The following is a 15,712-nucleotide window of genomic DNA, read 5'->3' on the forward strand; positions in this document are numbered from 1 at the left end:
TCCTGCTCCCTGCACCCTGTTGGGGTGGGATCCCGCGGAGCAGCATTAGGGTGGACCCGGGTACCCGCGCTGGGACCTTGAATCACGGGTCAAAATAAAATCCTGAAGGTTGGTAATTATTGCTGGAATCCCGTCGGGCTGGTTACGGGGCAGAGCCAGGCTCCAGCCACCCCCCTGCTTCCAGGCAGGTCCATGAGATGTTTCCGGGCAGCATCAGTGGGGCCACGAGCACTGGGGGTGCCAGGGGTCCCCCCCAAACGAGGACAGGCACTGGGGTGGCCTGAAGCCCACGGGGTGCATGGACCAGGCATTTGGATATGAAGCTTTTTCCTGCCTTTGCTGGTTGCTCTCAGGGGTACAGGCCAAGCACAAGGTTTTTGGGGAGCATCCGTGCAGAGCCAGGGGACGAGGCACAGGGCAGGGGTGTTAGTAGGTACAGAGCAGGGTCCTGGTGCTCCAGCCTCAGGGATTTCTCTCCAGAGCAGGGCTGGGTTTGGCTGGTGTGCTGCCTCACCATGACACCCCCAAAGGAGCAGCCAGGGACCCTTTCCTCCCCTGCATCCCTCCAGGGTTCCCCCACTCTGAGCATGGGGAGAAAAACCCTCCCCGTGGAGCCCAGGCAGGGAGGAGACCTGCACCCCTGGGGTGTGAGGGTGAAGGAGATGTGGAGACATCTCCCATGTCCTCTCCATCCATTCTTAACATCCCCTGGACCAGGGGTAGATGTCCCTGTGACAGATCCTGCTGCTCTGGGTGGTGGTTGGGGTGCCTACAGGTGCAGGCACCCAGTGCCCACCTCCCATCTAGGGCCCCTGGGGCTGTGAAGGGCTCAGTGTCCCAGGGACACTGAGACCAAAGGGGGTGATGCTGGGGCAACAAGACCCAGCTTCCCTTAGTGCTCAAGGCAACACACAAGCACCAAAAAGTGCTTTAAAACGGCCAAGCTCGTTGCGAGGCAGGGCGGGATGTTTGGGAGGTGTCGGTGCTGGGGCCGCTCCCCTTTCCCGCTGCTCCTGGAGGAGCCAGGAGAGTTGAGGAAGAGTTCCAGCCTGCCATTTGAATGGCTTTGATTTCTGTGGCTTCATCAGCCCCTTCATGTTAACGAGATGACTGGTTGTGGGCGAGGGCCAGCCTTCATTTGCGTGCATAATTTGCTGCACAATTACCCTGATGGGACATGCAAATGGGGTAACTCGGTGCTCCATTGGGCCCTCGGACCTCTTTGCTCCCAGCCACCCCCCCTCAGCCCTGTGTGAGCCGGGCAGGAGCTCAGCTCCCAACGGCACACCTTTTCCTGGGAAGGGGAAATGACAAACCTGTCCCCAGTTTGGGCAGGCAGGTGGAGGGGCCGGGGGCAGCCAAGGCCTCCAGGCACCTTGGGTTGGGTTTGGGGAGGGTAGATCCACTTGTCCTGTCCTGCTCCTTGCCTCAGCGTGGGGATAAAACCTCTAAACCTGCCCCGTGCTATTTTTGTGCCCTACCTGGGGTGTGTTTTGAGGTCTGGGCTGAGGATGGGCTTGGAGATTTGGCTGCTGAGCCACCAGCCCTGAGTCACAGGGTGTGAGGAGGGAGCGGAGAGGTTTGTAATGGGAAGGAGAGGAGGAGGTTCTGAGGGCTGCCCCATGCCTGAGCCCCCCATGGGCACCACAACAACCCCCCCTCCTTGCCCTCATCCGCCACTGCCCTGGGATGTGGTTGGTCTCCTCCCGTGGCTGGTTCAGATGAAGCTCTGGATGCTTTTCTGGCAAGTTCTGGCTTCCCTGGGTGGGACCTCCATCATGCAGGGAGCTGGGGGGTGCTGCTCCTCTCCCTGCCCTGGCAGAGCATCTTCTGCTGCCCTTGGTGCCCAGGTGGGTGTTTGCCTTCGATCCCACACAGTGCCCACCAAAATCCAGCAGCAGGGTTGGGATTTTCCTACTCCAGATTTCCTTTCACAGCCATTTGGGTTTCTTCCTCGGGGCACCTGTGGTGGCTTGACCAGAAAACCCAGCACAGCTGAGGGACCCAGGGCAGCCCGTGCTGGGCTGTGGGTGCTCCATAAGCACCCTGTGTACACACTTTAAATAGGAAAATCCAACTCCCCTGGGGGTCCCCATGTGAAACCCTGCTCTGAGCTGACGGTGGGTACTGGGATCCCAATGTTCCTCTCAGGAGGATGGAGGAAACCTGAGATGAAGCAGGAGATCAGCAGAGGCTCAACTGCATTTCACAGGGCTTGGGATAACTCTGGAATCTGTCCTTGCTTTGGAAAACCTCCAGAGTTTATTTTTTCTCCTGCTTGCAAGGGAAGAATAGGATCTTCCTTGCATCCCTTTTAAACCTATTTTAGGATTCTGAGCACTTGATGTGGTTGAATATCCTGGCATTTCCTTTTAATTTAGTGTCTGAAATGATCATGGGGACCATTGGGAGCAGCCAGGACCAGTAATTATGACTGATGCACCATTTATATAGAGACAGAAAAAGTTTGGGATGAAAAAGTGCAGCTAAAAATAACCTGGGGGGGCAGAAGAGAGGGCGGGCAGCCCTGTCACCCCATCTCTGGGAACAGAGAGAGGCAGGAGCACTGAGAGCTGGGAGAAGCCAGGGGCTCATCCTGGATGGATCTGGGCATTCCCTGCCCAGGGCTGCAAAGCCCTGTGGCCGTTGCTAGATGTATAGAATGGATTTTTAATCATTTTATGTTGGGTTTTTTAGGAGGGGGGGGGGAGCACACGGTGTGTTTGTGGCATTGAGCTTTGGGGAAAGATGTGAGGCAGATCTGAGGGGCCAGAGGGTAAGTGTGGAAGGAGGGGGCAAGGAGAGCAGGGAGCCTGGGCTGGGTTTTTTTAGTGTGTCTCCTCCACAATCCGGATAATCCGCCCACAGCTAATTGAGGGTTGCTGGTGTGGCTGAGCCAACCCTCCTGGAATCAATAGCAGGTTCCCAGGGAGGGCCCATGGTCCTCAAACCCCCAGCACCACTTTGAGCACCCAGTTTTCTGCCTGGGCAAAAGGGCTCTGGATGCTTTCGGGCTGCAACTTGAGCTCCGAAGCCGCAGGGTGGGAAGTTTGCAGCTATTTATCGTTTTGCCAAGAGCAGGGTGGGATTAACCCCCTCCCCAAGCTGGTGATCAGCAAACCTGCAGTTTGCTGAGGGCCCTGCAGATGGTCCCAGCCCCTTGTAGGCACAGAGGAGGGACCGTCCCCCTCTGTCCTGCCCTGCCAAGGGGGTTCCCTCATCTAAAAGCAGGGGGAGGAAGCAGGGATTCCTCCTAATCTCTCCTCCCAAACCCCAGACAGCTTGTTATGAAGTCCAGCTCATTTGGTTCATCAAGTTGCACAGCTAATTGCCTTCTCCTTTAGCGTTTCTCATCCCTGGCCAGGGTATTCCTGGGCTTTTTGCCACCCCCACAGGTCACCTCCCCCCTCTGCCTTCAGCCTGGAGCTTCTCTATCAGCTCCACAGCGCATGGATGTGGGGATGTCCTGACCAGCTGCTTCTTTAGCAAAGGTTTTCACCCTTCTCCAGGGCTGAAAATCACCCCAGGGGCTATTTCTGTGTTTCTGGGTCCCCCTTATCCCTGCATCCACCCCAGTCATTCCACAGGACCCTTTGCCAGATACTCCCAACCCGTGAGGATCCCAGTGGTTCCTGAGCCTGGATTTTATCTGGTTGGGTCTCACCTGATGCCAGAGAACAACAGGGTGACCCATGGAGTACCTGGGGTGACCAAAAACACCCGAGGGGACACTGCTCTATATGGATGGTGTCCCCTGGACTGTCTGGGGGTTTATCCATGAAAAATAATTAAAAAAAAGGGGATTCCTCTGGTTGTGTTTTGGGGGAATTTAAGGATTTTTCAGGAGCCATGAGGCACTGGTGACTTTGGCAGCATCTTGATCATTCCAGGAGCCTGAAACCATCAGCCATGGGGCAGTGGGAGAAATAGAAACGTAGGAAAGAGCTGGGGAGACCCCTGGGGGGGGTGCAGAGGGGTTGGGGGGCTGGTGTTTCCCCCTCTGATGTGGTGCAAGGGCCGGATCCAGCTCCCCACAGCATCCTCCCTGCCCAGCTGGCCGCTGGCAGCAGGAAACGTTCTCCACATCCGTCCCTGCCCGCCTGGCCCTGGGCTTTTTTTATAACATAACTTGTGGTGAGCCCAGTAGCTGCAGGAATTGTGGGGAGGGATATTTTATTTTATTTTATTTTATTTCAATTTAAAAAGGAAAAAAAAAAAAGGCAAAAAGGGAAAAAAATAATAATCCAAAGATGCTGAATTAAAATCTCAGCGTTGGGTTTGGAGAGGGGGATGCACCACGTTGCTCCCCCTGTGCAAACACAGACAGCAGCTTCATGGTGGCTTAAATTTAGTCTGGGTTTTTTCCCTCTGGGACCAGTTCAGAAAATCCCATTTGAGAGGTGCAACCTTATTTCTTTAATTATTTGGTTGTGTTCTTTTTTAAAAAGTAAAGGCCGGGTCAGATTTGTTACTTGGCTTTGGTGCCTGAAGCAGGAGGAGCTTTAATCACTTTAATTACACTCAGTCAGGAGTATTTTTTAAGAGCAATTGGAAGAAAAGAAGGACAGAGAAACCATGTGAGGCTGCTGAGGGTGATGTTAGGTTTATTCTTTGTGGAGATTAAAAGCTCTTTTAAAAAAATCACCATATTTTTCCTTTCCCACATGCACTAAATCTCTGCAGAAAGGAGGTAGAGCCTGAGGGAAGAGGGGACACTGAGATGGCCCCTGGGGACTCCTGGGTTGTCCCTTTTCTTTCTTTGTCCCCCAAGCACTTACTGCTAGAAAAGCTTTGCAAAAAGTCCCAGTTTCTGCTGGTGACCCCCAAAGCTTTGGGGTTTGGGTGGGTTTTCCCCCCTTTTGGGGAGTGCAAAGGGCTGCAGCCCCTAAAGCTCAGCAGGAGGGGCAGCTTTGCTGGGTGCCCAAAGGGGAGAAACCTTTTGGGTTGAAATGGATATAATTAATAATCAAGAAAGAGGGTGGGGAGGTGGGTGGGGTGACAGCGAAATGAAGTTGAGGGAGTTGTGTAAAAATAGAGTGTGTGTGTGTGTGGGGGGGGTTGCATCAAGATTAAAACCCTCAGGAGAGGAGAGATGGGGATTTGCAGCAGCAGCCAAGAGCTTGGGGGGATTGAGGGTTCCCCAGATCGGGGGCCAGTGGTGCTGGTGGGACTCTGATCAACCCATGGGGGTGGCTGGTGCCACGGTGAGGGTCCACCTGACCTTTTTGCTCCACAGTGGAGCAGGACCGGGACATCTTCTCTCCAAAGCCCTACTGGAAGGAGTTCAGGTTCGACCTGACCCAGGTGCCCACGGGGGAGTCGGTGACGGCTGCCGAGTTCCGCATCTACAAGGCACGAGGTGTCACCCGTCACCCCAACAGCAGCCTCCACCTCAGCATCTATGAGATTGCTGCTGAGCACTCCAACAGGTGACAGGGCCAGGGGTGGGGATGGGGGAGATGGAGGTGGGGGTGAAGTTGGGGGTGGGAATAGGGGTGAAGTTGGAGAGGGGCAAGAAGATCAAGGGGAAGGGAAAGAAGAAGAAATTGGGGATGGGGATGAAGACGGTGGGGAGGGGAATGGAAATGGGAATGAAGATGAAGTTGGGGGTGGGAATGAAAGTGGCAGGGATGGGAACAAGGATGGTGGAGATGAGGGTGAAATTGGGGATGGGAAAGAAGATGATGAGGGATGGGAAAGCAGGTGAAATTAGGGATGGGCATGAAGATAGTGGGGATGGGGAATGAGAGGGATGGGGATGAGGATGGGGATGGGAAAAGAGATGGGGATGGGAAAAGAGATGGGGATGGGAAAAGAGATGGGGATGGGGAGGAGGATGGGAAAGGAGACAGGGATGGGGATGAGAATGGGGAAGGAACCAGGGGTGGGGATGAGGGTGGGGATGGGAAAAGAGATGAGGATGGGAAAGGAGACAGGGATGGGAATGAGGATGAGGAAGGAGACATTGATGGGGATGGGGAAGGAGATAAGGATGGGGAAAGAACCAGGGATGGGGATGAAGGTGGGGATGGGGAAAGAGACCGGGATGGGGATGAGGATGGGGTCCCCCCCAGGCCCCAGCACTTTCCCTTCCCACCACTCTGAGGGCAGTGGCTGTTCCCACCCTTTCCCAGCTCCCTGGCTTTTCCACTGGGCTCGGGCAGCCACTTTTCCCAGGGACCCAGCACCGTGTGTGGCACAACCGGAGCCTCCAGGACCCGACCCTGCTGTGCTGGGGCTTGTACAGACACGGGCACCGAGGAGTCATTTCCATCCAGTCTCACTGGTGCCCTTTGGGTGCTGTTACTCACCTGCTGGCTTTGTTGTGTTGGGTTTTTTTTCCCCCTCCATTTCCACAGGGAGTCTGACCTGTTCCTGCTGGATGTCCAGGACCTGCGTGCTGGGATGGAGGGCTGGCTGGTGTTTGATGTCACAGCCGCCAGCAACCACTGGTTGGTGGATCAGAAATACAACCTGGGGCTGCGACTCTACGTGGAGACAGAGGATGGTAAGTTTGCCCAGCCCACCTGCAGCATTTGGGACCAAATCCTGGGAATTTAGGCCCTCTCATCACAGCTCTGTGTGCCCTGGTGAGCAGCAGGGAGTTAGGGGGAGGGTTTGTTTCTCCACCATTTGAATTTCCCAGCAGGGATGGTTGGGTTTGCCCTGATGGCAAAGCCTCCCAAAGGCTTTCATGCTAATAGGGCTCCTGGTGTGGGCTGTAATAACCTCATTAGCATTTAATGAACTCCTTACCTGGAGGGATCTTTGGGTATGAGCTGGAATATTAACCCTCATCTCACCAAGGGGTCAAAGCTGCTCTGAAGGTGCCATTTGCAGGCAGGGAGAGACACAAACTGCATCTCTGCTCCTCTAGGGGGTGAAATCCCAGCCTTTAATGTCCCATCCACCCCCTTCCTGAGCTTTCCCCTCCAAGGATGAAGGGGAAACGTGGTCACTGCTTGGTTTGGAGCCTGGAATTGCTCTGTGTGACCACGGTGTGGTAATGGCCATGCAGGATGAGGCTGGATCACCTCTGTGAGCTGCCTGACATCCACCCAACCCGGGGGGAGCAACAGCAGGATGGGACCTCCTGGGGTGGGTCCATCCCTCAGGATGCTGAAACCACAGCTCTTCCTTGCACATTTCCTCTATATTTTTGGTTCATGAGGTTCATTCTGGCTCCTGGTCCCACCCTTGCAGGGCACAGTGTTGACCCAGGCTCGGCGGGGCTGTTGGGGCGCCGGGGACCCCGTTCCAAGCAGCCCTTCATGGTGACATTTTTCCGGGCCAGCCCCAGCCCCCTGCGTGTCCCCCGGGCAGCCAGAGCCCCCAGGAGGCGGCAGCCCAAGAAGACCAACGACCTCCCACACCCAAACAAGCTGCCAGGAATTTTTGGTAAGAGCTTTTGCAAGTGCCTGTGGAAAAATACGGGACTTGCCACAACTGAGGGACACTCAGTTAGTACATGATCTTGTAAGACATATCAATTTTTGCCCAGAAATGCACCCCAGGGGGAGCAGAGCTGAGAGTTCTGGATTGTTCAGGATGGGGGTTGTTTGCAGCTCAGGGGGTGCAGGGGAGTCTGGGATGGGCACCCTAGAGGTGAGGGTGATTTGTGGGCTTGGGGGGATTCCTGAATATTGGACTTTGGGCATCACTGGCCTTGGTTTTGAAGGATGTTGTGGCCCCTGGGGACTGTCATGGCCCTGGGAAGCTGCTCAGGGAGCAGGAAGTCTCAGCTCTGCCAAACTTACTTGCCTTGGGAACCCCTTAGAGCCAACTCCACCATGAGCAGAGCTGGGATTTAGCCCTTCCCAGCCTGACTTCCCCTCATCCCCATGTTGGAGCAATACATTTCAGGCTGGTCTTTTCCCTTTGTGCAACCACGGGGGCTCCTTTTCTTTTATTCTGGACTGTTGTGAGGGTGACAGAGCCTTGGGACAGGCTGCCCAGAGAGGTTATGGAGTCTCCTTCACTGGAGACTTTCAAGACCCACCTGGACACGTTCCTGTGTGACCTGCCCCAGGTGGTCCTGCTGCAGAGAGGTTGGACTCCATGACCTCCAAAGGTCCCTTCTAACCCCTATGATTGATTTTATGATCCTATGATTATTACGGGCTGTTGGATCCCACCCTGGAGGGGGGGATGGTGCAGTTAGGGTGGGGGTCAGGGTGCTGGTACCCCAGGGGTGACACTGCTTTGTCCCCTTGTCCCACAGATGATGTCCACGCCGGGGATGGGCGACAGGTCTGCCGGCGCCACGAGCTCTACGTCAGCTTCCAGGACCTGGGCTGGCTGGTACTGGGCTCTGGGGAGAAGCCAAAATACCAATAATCCCACCAAAACCATCACTGTCTGCCCCCCCCCCAGTTTTCTCTTTCCCAGCCAGGCTTCTTCTGCCCACAGAGGGAGCTGTGAGCAGTGCAGGGGAGCTGGGAAGGGAAATGTCAACTGCTCCAACCCCAAATCCCACCAAGTCACCCTGAGCAACCCATGGCAAAGTCCAGAAAAAAATGATTATTACTTTTTAAATTATTATTATCAAAATAAAGCCTTACTCCTGGCACAGCTGCCCAGGGAGGTGATGGCTGGGTTGTTTTTTGCAGGTGGGGAATGGATGAAGAAGCCCAGAGAGGGTGAAGCTGATGGAGTAACTGGTGTAAATCCTGTATTTCTTTTTCATTTCTCTCCTTTTTTCCAGGACTGGGTGATTGCCCCGCAGGGTTACTCAGCCTACTACTGTGAGGGGGAGTGTGCCTTCCCCCTGGACTCCTGCATGAATGCCACCAACCATGCCATCCTGCAGTCTCTGGTCAGTGCCACCCTTGGGGAGGGACCCATCACAGCCCAGCAGATCCCCATGGGGACCTGGATTCGGGGCTGGATTTGGGAGCGTTGAGGTTGGAGGGTGTAGAGTTTAGCTCCCAAGTCAGCACCAGCGAGCTGGGTGCAGGTCTGGAGGTTGCTCCCTGCCCCTATCAACTGGTGGGGAAGGACATCATGGTCCCTTCACCCTCCTCACCCTCCCAGTGCTCCGGGATTTCACCCCAGGTCCCTCCAAGCTCCGCGGTGACTCCGCGCCCACGCGCCGGGCTCAGCACATTCTAAGCAGGAAAGCTTTAATGCCCCGTTTGTTGGGGTTTGGTTTGGTGTGTTGTTGTTGGGTTTGGGCTTTTTTTTACTTCTTCACCCCCTCCCAAACCCACCTCACATCTCAGCCAGTGCTTTAATTTCTGGAATTTCCTGCCCTGTGAGTGTTTGATTTCCCAGTGGCAGAGTCACAGCGGCTCCGGTGCTCGCGGTTAATTACAGGGAGCGCAGAGTCCTTGGCTGAGCCTTTGAAGGTGTTGCCTGGAGGGGTTTAATTTTTGCATGGACAAAGCTGCCAGAGGCCCCATCCAGGGCTGGGCACCATCCTTGGCCCCTTCCCATCCCCATCATCTCCACCCACCCCCCCCCTAACCCCACCGCTCTCCCCGAAACGGAGCCGCTCGGGCAGGATGTGAATCACCTGGCGCCTGGATCCAGCTCTTCTGGGAAGTCTTCTGGGAAAGGCAGTTTGGGGGGGCCGTGCCAGCCCAGCCCGTGCAGCAAATAACAGGGTTTGACAGTGAAAAAACACCAGAATTCCGAGCGGGGAGAACTGGGCTCCCTCTGCAGGGAATGAGTCGCACACGTTGGGCAGGGCTGCGTGTCCCGCAGCCTGGGAACAGCCCAGTTTGGGCTGCTGAGTTACTGGGATAACGTGTGTCCAGAGCAAGGGGTGAAGGAGCTGAAGGCAGAGTGGTGTTCAGAAAGTTGGTGTGTGCTTAAGCTTTTGGTGCAAGGTGGTAAATTGGGGCCTGTGCTGAGCCCTGGAGAAGTTCTCTTTGCACCAACATCCTCCCACCCCCGCAGAGGAGCCTCCCACTGCCCAGATTTTTTATATCTATATTTTTAGCCATTTGCCTATTTACAGTGAGGAAAGGGCCCAGAAATCCCAAATGACTAAAGGGCCTCCTGGCCTAGGCACAGCCACAAGCCCCACTCCAACATAAACTGTAGCAAAGACTGCCCAGAGCTCAGAACAAATATTTTTGCAAAAAGCTGGAAATAATCTCCCCATTCACCCAGGCCTGGTAAGAGCTGGTTTGATGGTTGTTTTTTTTTCCTTCTGCCTGGAGCTGCTTTTGAGGGGCACTCACGGGCTCCATCCATTCCCCCAGGTCCACCTGATGAAGCCTGAGGCTGTACCCAAGGCCTGCTGTGCCCCCACCAAGCTCAGTGCCACCTCTGTCCTCTACTATGACAGCAACAACAACGTCATCCTCAAGAAGCACCGTAACATGGTGGTGAAATCCTGTGGCTGCCACTGATGCCTGGGTCCCACCTCTAGCCCAGCCCAGCCCAGCTCCATCCCAACTCCATCCCAACTCCATCCCAGCTCCATCCCAACTCCATCCCAGCTCCATCCCATCCCAGCTGGAGCAACGTGACACTGGTTTTCTACACCACGTGTGGGGAAAAAAACAAAAGGAGTTTCATGGGCTGCCTTGGAGCAAAAGCTGTTCAAAATAATGATCCCAATAAGAAAGAGAAATCCCTCCCACCCTTTCCTAGAAAGTGGATGTAAATAATGCAAAATTTGTATTCCCTTACCACACATACATTTTATACACACACACACACATATATAGGAAAGAGGATTTGTGGCTGTTTCTGTGTCTGTTTTGCTCATGGCTGATGTTTTGCCCCTGGAGCTGCTGCCACCTGCTGAGGAGGCAGTTTGGGCTGAAGGCTCATCAGGAGAAGTGAAGCAGCTGCTTTGGGACTGAGCTGTTTCTGGCCATCTAACCCACCTCTACCAAGTGCTTTTAATTCTCTTAATGAAAACCCCATCAGCCAATTAACCAGCTGGCTGACTAACCCCCTCCTGTTTACTTAAAAGTTCACAAAACTCAGCCAGTTGGGAAAAAAAAAATAAATATATATATCCATATTGAGCTATGACACTTATAAAATAAACACCTAGTTTGGAAATAAAGACACAGTTTCTTCTTGCTGTTTGTTTTTGAATAAATGTCAGGGCACAGCAGAGCTCTGTTCGGGATTTCGCAATGCAAAGAAATACTCAGGGTTGGCTAAAATTGGACCTTTTTGCTTGAAAATGAGCTCCCCAAAGGGCTGTGAGGTGAGATTTAGGTCAGGCTCTGTCTCCTCAGCCTGGAAAGGTGCTGTGCTCATGGGTTGATGCTTCTAATGGGCTCGCAACAGGGCTGTGACCACAGCAGCTTCCCTATTTGCACAATGAAGTTATTTATTTGTGATGATTTTAAAAGGAAAAGGCCCCTTTCTCAGCTCAGGTACCTGAGGAATCTTGTGTCACTGAACAAATCACAAACCTGGCTTCAGCCCAATGCAAAGGAAAAAAACACATTAATCCCAAGAAACCCACCAAAAGAAGACAGATCTGCTCCCTGCCAGTGCCCAGCTGCCTGACAATGTCTTGCTTCTTTGGAAAGATTTTATCTGCTGACCAATCTGATGCAGAGATTCTGCAGGTGGTGCTGATGATTTCTGCAATTTCTCAATTAAAAATGAGATTTTTAAATAACTAGAAGAGAGTGAATGGGGAAAAATGTCAGGTTGGTTGTCTGTTTGTCTGGTACCATCTGAGAGCCCCTACCTCACCCTGTCCCAGTGATAGGGTGATGCACAACCCCCAGACCATGTGGAAAACCAGCAAGTGGATAAAGCCAACCCAGTATTTATTATGGAAAAGCAAAACCTCTGTCCTGTGAGCAGCTGGGCTGGCAAAACTGAAAACCCCCGATTGCACAAGCTCTTAAAACAACATTCCCTGCCCCAGCTGGCACACCCACCCCTCCCCAGCAGCCCCAGCCCTCCTGCCACTGCCTGCACGACCTCAACACCCCCCATCCCTTCCACCCCACGTTCCCAGAAATACCCAGTGCCACAACTTCATAGAAAGCCCTCAAGCAGTCACTTGCCACCGTGGTTACCTCCCTGGTGCTTGGCCAGAGCTGCCTGCTGACTGTAACTGGGCTGTAACTGGACTGTAACTGTGGGCTGTAACACATCCTGCTCTGCAGCCCAGGCTGTGGAAATTAAACCCCTTCCTCCAGCCTCATCACTCTTATTTTTTCTTCCTTTATCACCCAAAGGGCTTCTTCATTTCTTGGTGCTTCTTGTCCTGACCTTGTTCCCAGTAAAGTCCCAGTAAAAGCCCTCCCTCTGGGAAGGAGTTAGACCAGGCTGGCTTCTCAGCCACCAACCAGGGACCCTGCCTCCCCCTGCTGATGGGAAGGGACACTGCCGAGCTGGGGACAGGCCAAAAACACTTCCACAAGCTCCTGCTGCTGGAAAAGCCTGGGATTAATTCTGCTCTCCCTGCCCAGCACAGGCAGCTTCCCCTGGAACCAGGACTTAGGCACCAGATTTGAGAATATGAGGGTGAAAACCAAAAAACCAAGAATCATCTTTGTTCAAAGACCAACCCCAGAAAGATGTGAGAATTCAGCAGCCAGGGGTAGGTCCTCAGCATTTTTTTTAAATTAAGTTTTAATTTTTCCCTAAAATAAAGTCTTTGCAGAACACAGCAATGGAACCGGCTGGGAAGCGACTCCCCCTGGGGTGGGGCAGAGCCCCCCTGCTCTGCACAGCCACGTTCACATCAGGCTTTGCAGGGGAATTCCAGCAGAAGCCACACAAACTGGGCACTGCTGAGGGGGGGGGAAAACTGGGAGGTCCCACCTCATCCAGCTCCCCAGCCCCTCCTGGCCAGGCTTGTCCCATCCAGCCCTGTCCACCAGCCGAGCTCACGGGCACTCCCCACAGTCTGAGATAATCACCTTCTGCTTCGGTTTCCCATCCTTGGTGCCCTGAGCCTTAGGAGAAAAGAGCAGCAGGAGTGAAAGGCACTACATCCAAGGGCAGGAAGGGGGTGGGCTCTGCCCCCCCAGCCCCCTGCTGAAGGGACCCACCTCGATCTCCCGCACCACGTCCATTCCCTCCGTCACCTCCCCGAACACCACGTGCTTCCCATCTAGCCAGTCTGTTTTATCACAAGTGATGAAGAACTGGGAACCATTGGTGTTTGGGCCAGAGTTTGCCATGGATAACAGCCCTGTCATCAAAAAAAACGGTGTTAGGGCTGGGAGGGAGCCACGAGCTCCAGCACACAAGACACTGCTTCAACCCAAACCCATCCCCAAGCCCTGCAAACGCTGCCAGTTTCAGGAGAAACTTCATGGAAACTGGTAAAAACTGGGAGAAAAGAACTTGCAAACATGAGAGGTGGAAAGGGACAGACACTGCTCATCTATTTTAGCTGCAGTAACAGAAAAGGTGTTTGCACAGAGATAAACCTCCTTGCTTTTTGCTGCTTCTCATAGTCACCCTGTACCTTTCCTCCTTTACAAACTAACAGGAAAGCAGCTTTGAAACTCTCCATTATATGATACTGGCAATGAACAGTGTGTGGATGGAATAAGAATGATACATTTCTCCTCTCTGAATCATAGAATCACAAACTGGTTTGGGTTGGAGGGGACCTTAAAGCTCATCCAGTCCAAACCCCCTGCATGGGCAGGGACACCTCCCACCAGCCCAGGTTGCTCCAAGCCCCATCCAACCTGCCCTTCAACACTGCCAGGGATGGGGCAGCCACAGCTTCCCTGGGCAACCTGGGCCAGGCTCTCACCACCCCCACACTCAAGAAATTTCCTCCTCATGTCTAATCTAAATCTCCCCTCTTCAAGCTCCAAGCCATGCAATACCAGTGAGGCACAAGGGTCTGACCATGGCAGAAACACCTGGACAACACAGACAATAATTCAGGGCTGCTACTATCAACACAGCTCAGGTCAGAACAGCCCAAGTGTGGCCCTGAGATGATGCTGAGACCATTTTGCAACCCAGCCCCTGCCAGGGGATGTGACCCTACCTGGCCCTGTGTGCTTAAGAATGAAGTTTTCATCATCAAACTTCTTCCCGTAGATGGATTTGCCGCCGGTGCCGTTGTGGTTGGTGAAGTCGCCAGCCTGGCACATGAACTGGGGGATGATGCGGTGGAAGCTGCTCCCTTTGAAGCCAAAACCCTTCTCGTGGGTGCAGAGGCAGCGGAAATTCTCTGTTTGGGTCGGGGAGAGGGGGGAGCAAAGAGGAGAGAGGTGAGAGCTGCATCACAGCTGGGAGGCACAGCTGGGTGGGCTGCCCTTCTCCTCACCCACAGTCATGGGCACCACGTCCGAGCGCAGCAGGATCTGCAGCCGCCCCGCGGGTTTGTTCCCAATCTTGATGTCCATGTAAACCTGAGGGTTGGCCCGGGCTTTCTTGGCAGGAGGCTCACCCTGGGCAGGCAAAGAAAAAAAAACAACAAGATGAGGTGACATTGCCCTGCTCTGCTCCCCAGAGGGCTGAGCCCTCAGCCTCTGGGACAGCAAGGATACGGACGGGTCGCGTTGTTATTCCTACCTCCTGCGCCTCTGTTTTGGGGGCCTCTGCTCCTGTCTCCTCTGTGTTCTCCTCCAGAGTCTTCCCTGAAAACTTCTTCAGCCACTCATCATCCGACCAGACTGTGATGGCAAAAAGAAGGGTCAGGGCACAGGAACCCAACCCAAGGGCCACGGAGGAGTGCAGTGTGACACTGGCAGCAGATCCCACCCGAGAGACAAGGGGTGCAGGGAAATAAGGGACAAAGTCACCCTTTCTTCCTCCCTGAGGTGCTACACAAGCAGAACACACTCATGGCTTGCTCCCTGCCACTACCCCCACCCAGGACAACTCCCCAGAATGGCCTCAGCTCCATCTGCTTTTACAGATGTGGCCAGATGTGTAGGTGCTGTGTCCTCTATAATAGGGCATGAAGGCAACTAGATACACAGCCAAGAGTGTTTCCATAAATTAGGGGATATTTTGGTTATTAGGATGCTGCTCCCATCCCTGAGGCTCCCCAGACAGAATGCAGAGTGGAGATCTTTGCCTCAGGATCTGGGAAAGCAGCAAGACTTATCCCCTCCAACTCACCAGGCCTGGATGATCCTTCTTTAATTCGCATCGGTTTGGCCAAGTTCACCCGAATGGTCCTGCCAAAGAGCTCAGACTCGTTCTGCAGAGGCAGAAAAAGCAGAAGAAAGCCCACCCCAAAGTAAAAAATCACCATGACCCCAAATCCCCTCCAAGTCCAGAGAAAAACAGAGCTTGTTTTCTCTACAAAGCCCACACAGAGTTTCTGGGGAGACAGCAAAGACACGTGTCTCCCCAGGGAGGTGGAACCAGGGTCCATACCATGTTGTCAATAGCTGCTGCTGCATCCTGTCAAAGAGAAGGGAAAGAAATTCATTATGATCATTTCTTCTACCTGTAAAAACAAGTCTCAGCCTATACAGGCTCCAGAGTTTTGTTGCAAAAAAAAGATGGTCAAAGAACTGTTTTCCTAAAGCTCATCTACCCCAGGGCTGGAAAAAACACTGGGTCTTGCATGAGCTGTAACCAACCCAGCACTGGGGTTGTCCTCCCACAACCCACCCAGTAAACTCACTGGGTGCCCAATGCTTTAAATATCTGGGAGATCTCATGTTAAGAAAGTCAGGGCAGGTTATAGGACAGCAAACACAGGAGGCTGTGCTGCCCACGAAGCCAGGAACCCCCCTGGGTCTGGGGGGGCAGCAGGGCTGGGGGAGCAGCAGGGCTGTGAGCTGGGGGGGCA

General features: G+C 53.8%; 2 protein-coding genes across 2 annotated transcripts; one reads left to right on the top strand and one right to left on the bottom strand.

Annotated features, from left to right (window-relative positions):
* Positions 1–5,226: 5,226 nt before the first annotated feature.
* LOC104391355 (bone morphogenetic protein 8A-like) lies at positions 5,227–10,358 on the top strand (the record flags this gene model as incomplete). The annotated part of the gene is made up of 6 exons (XM_010000621.1): positions 5,227–5,429; positions 6,360–6,508; positions 7,204–7,398; positions 8,222–8,301; positions 8,705–8,815; positions 10,209–10,358. Coding segments are annotated over 6 exons (888 nt in total), but the record flags the coding sequence as incomplete, so codon positions are not given.
* Positions 10,359–12,813: 2,455 nt separating this feature from the next.
* On the bottom strand, positions 12,814–15,314 carry PPIE (peptidylprolyl isomerase E (cyclophilin E)). The gene is made up of 7 exons (XM_010000576.1): positions 15,292–15,314; positions 15,031–15,112; positions 14,479–14,579; positions 14,231–14,354; positions 13,949–14,134; positions 12,987–13,129; positions 12,814–12,890 (listed from the first exon to the last, which is right to left on the bottom strand). The coding sequence occupies exons 1-7, from the start codon at positions 15,292–15,294 to the stop codon at positions 12,822–12,824; spliced, it is 708 nt and encodes a 235-aa protein (XP_009998878.1). The 5' UTR covers positions 15,295–15,314; the 3' UTR covers positions 12,814–12,821.
* Positions 15,315–15,712: the final 398 nt, after the last annotated feature.

Source organism: Chaetura pelagica, unplaced genomic scaffold (genome assembly GCF_000747805.2).
Source record: "Chaetura pelagica isolate M959 unplaced genomic scaffold, ChaPel_1.0 scaffold676, whole genome shotgun sequence".
NCBI lineage: Eukaryota > Metazoa > Chordata > Aves > Apodiformes > Apodidae > Chaetura > Chaetura pelagica.

Excerpts from the sequence above, each read along its gene's own strand:
- PPIE (XM_010000576.1), bottom strand. Across the intron at positions 14,580-15,030 it reads AGAAGGATCATCCAGGCCTG|TCTGGTCGGATGATGAGTGG; the intron begins GTGAGTTGGAGG and ends TTGCCATCACAG. Across the intron at positions 14,355-14,478 it reads CCAAAACAGAGGCGCAGGAG|GGTGAGCCTCCTGCCAAGAA; the intron begins GTAGGAATAACA and ends TTGCCTGCCCAG.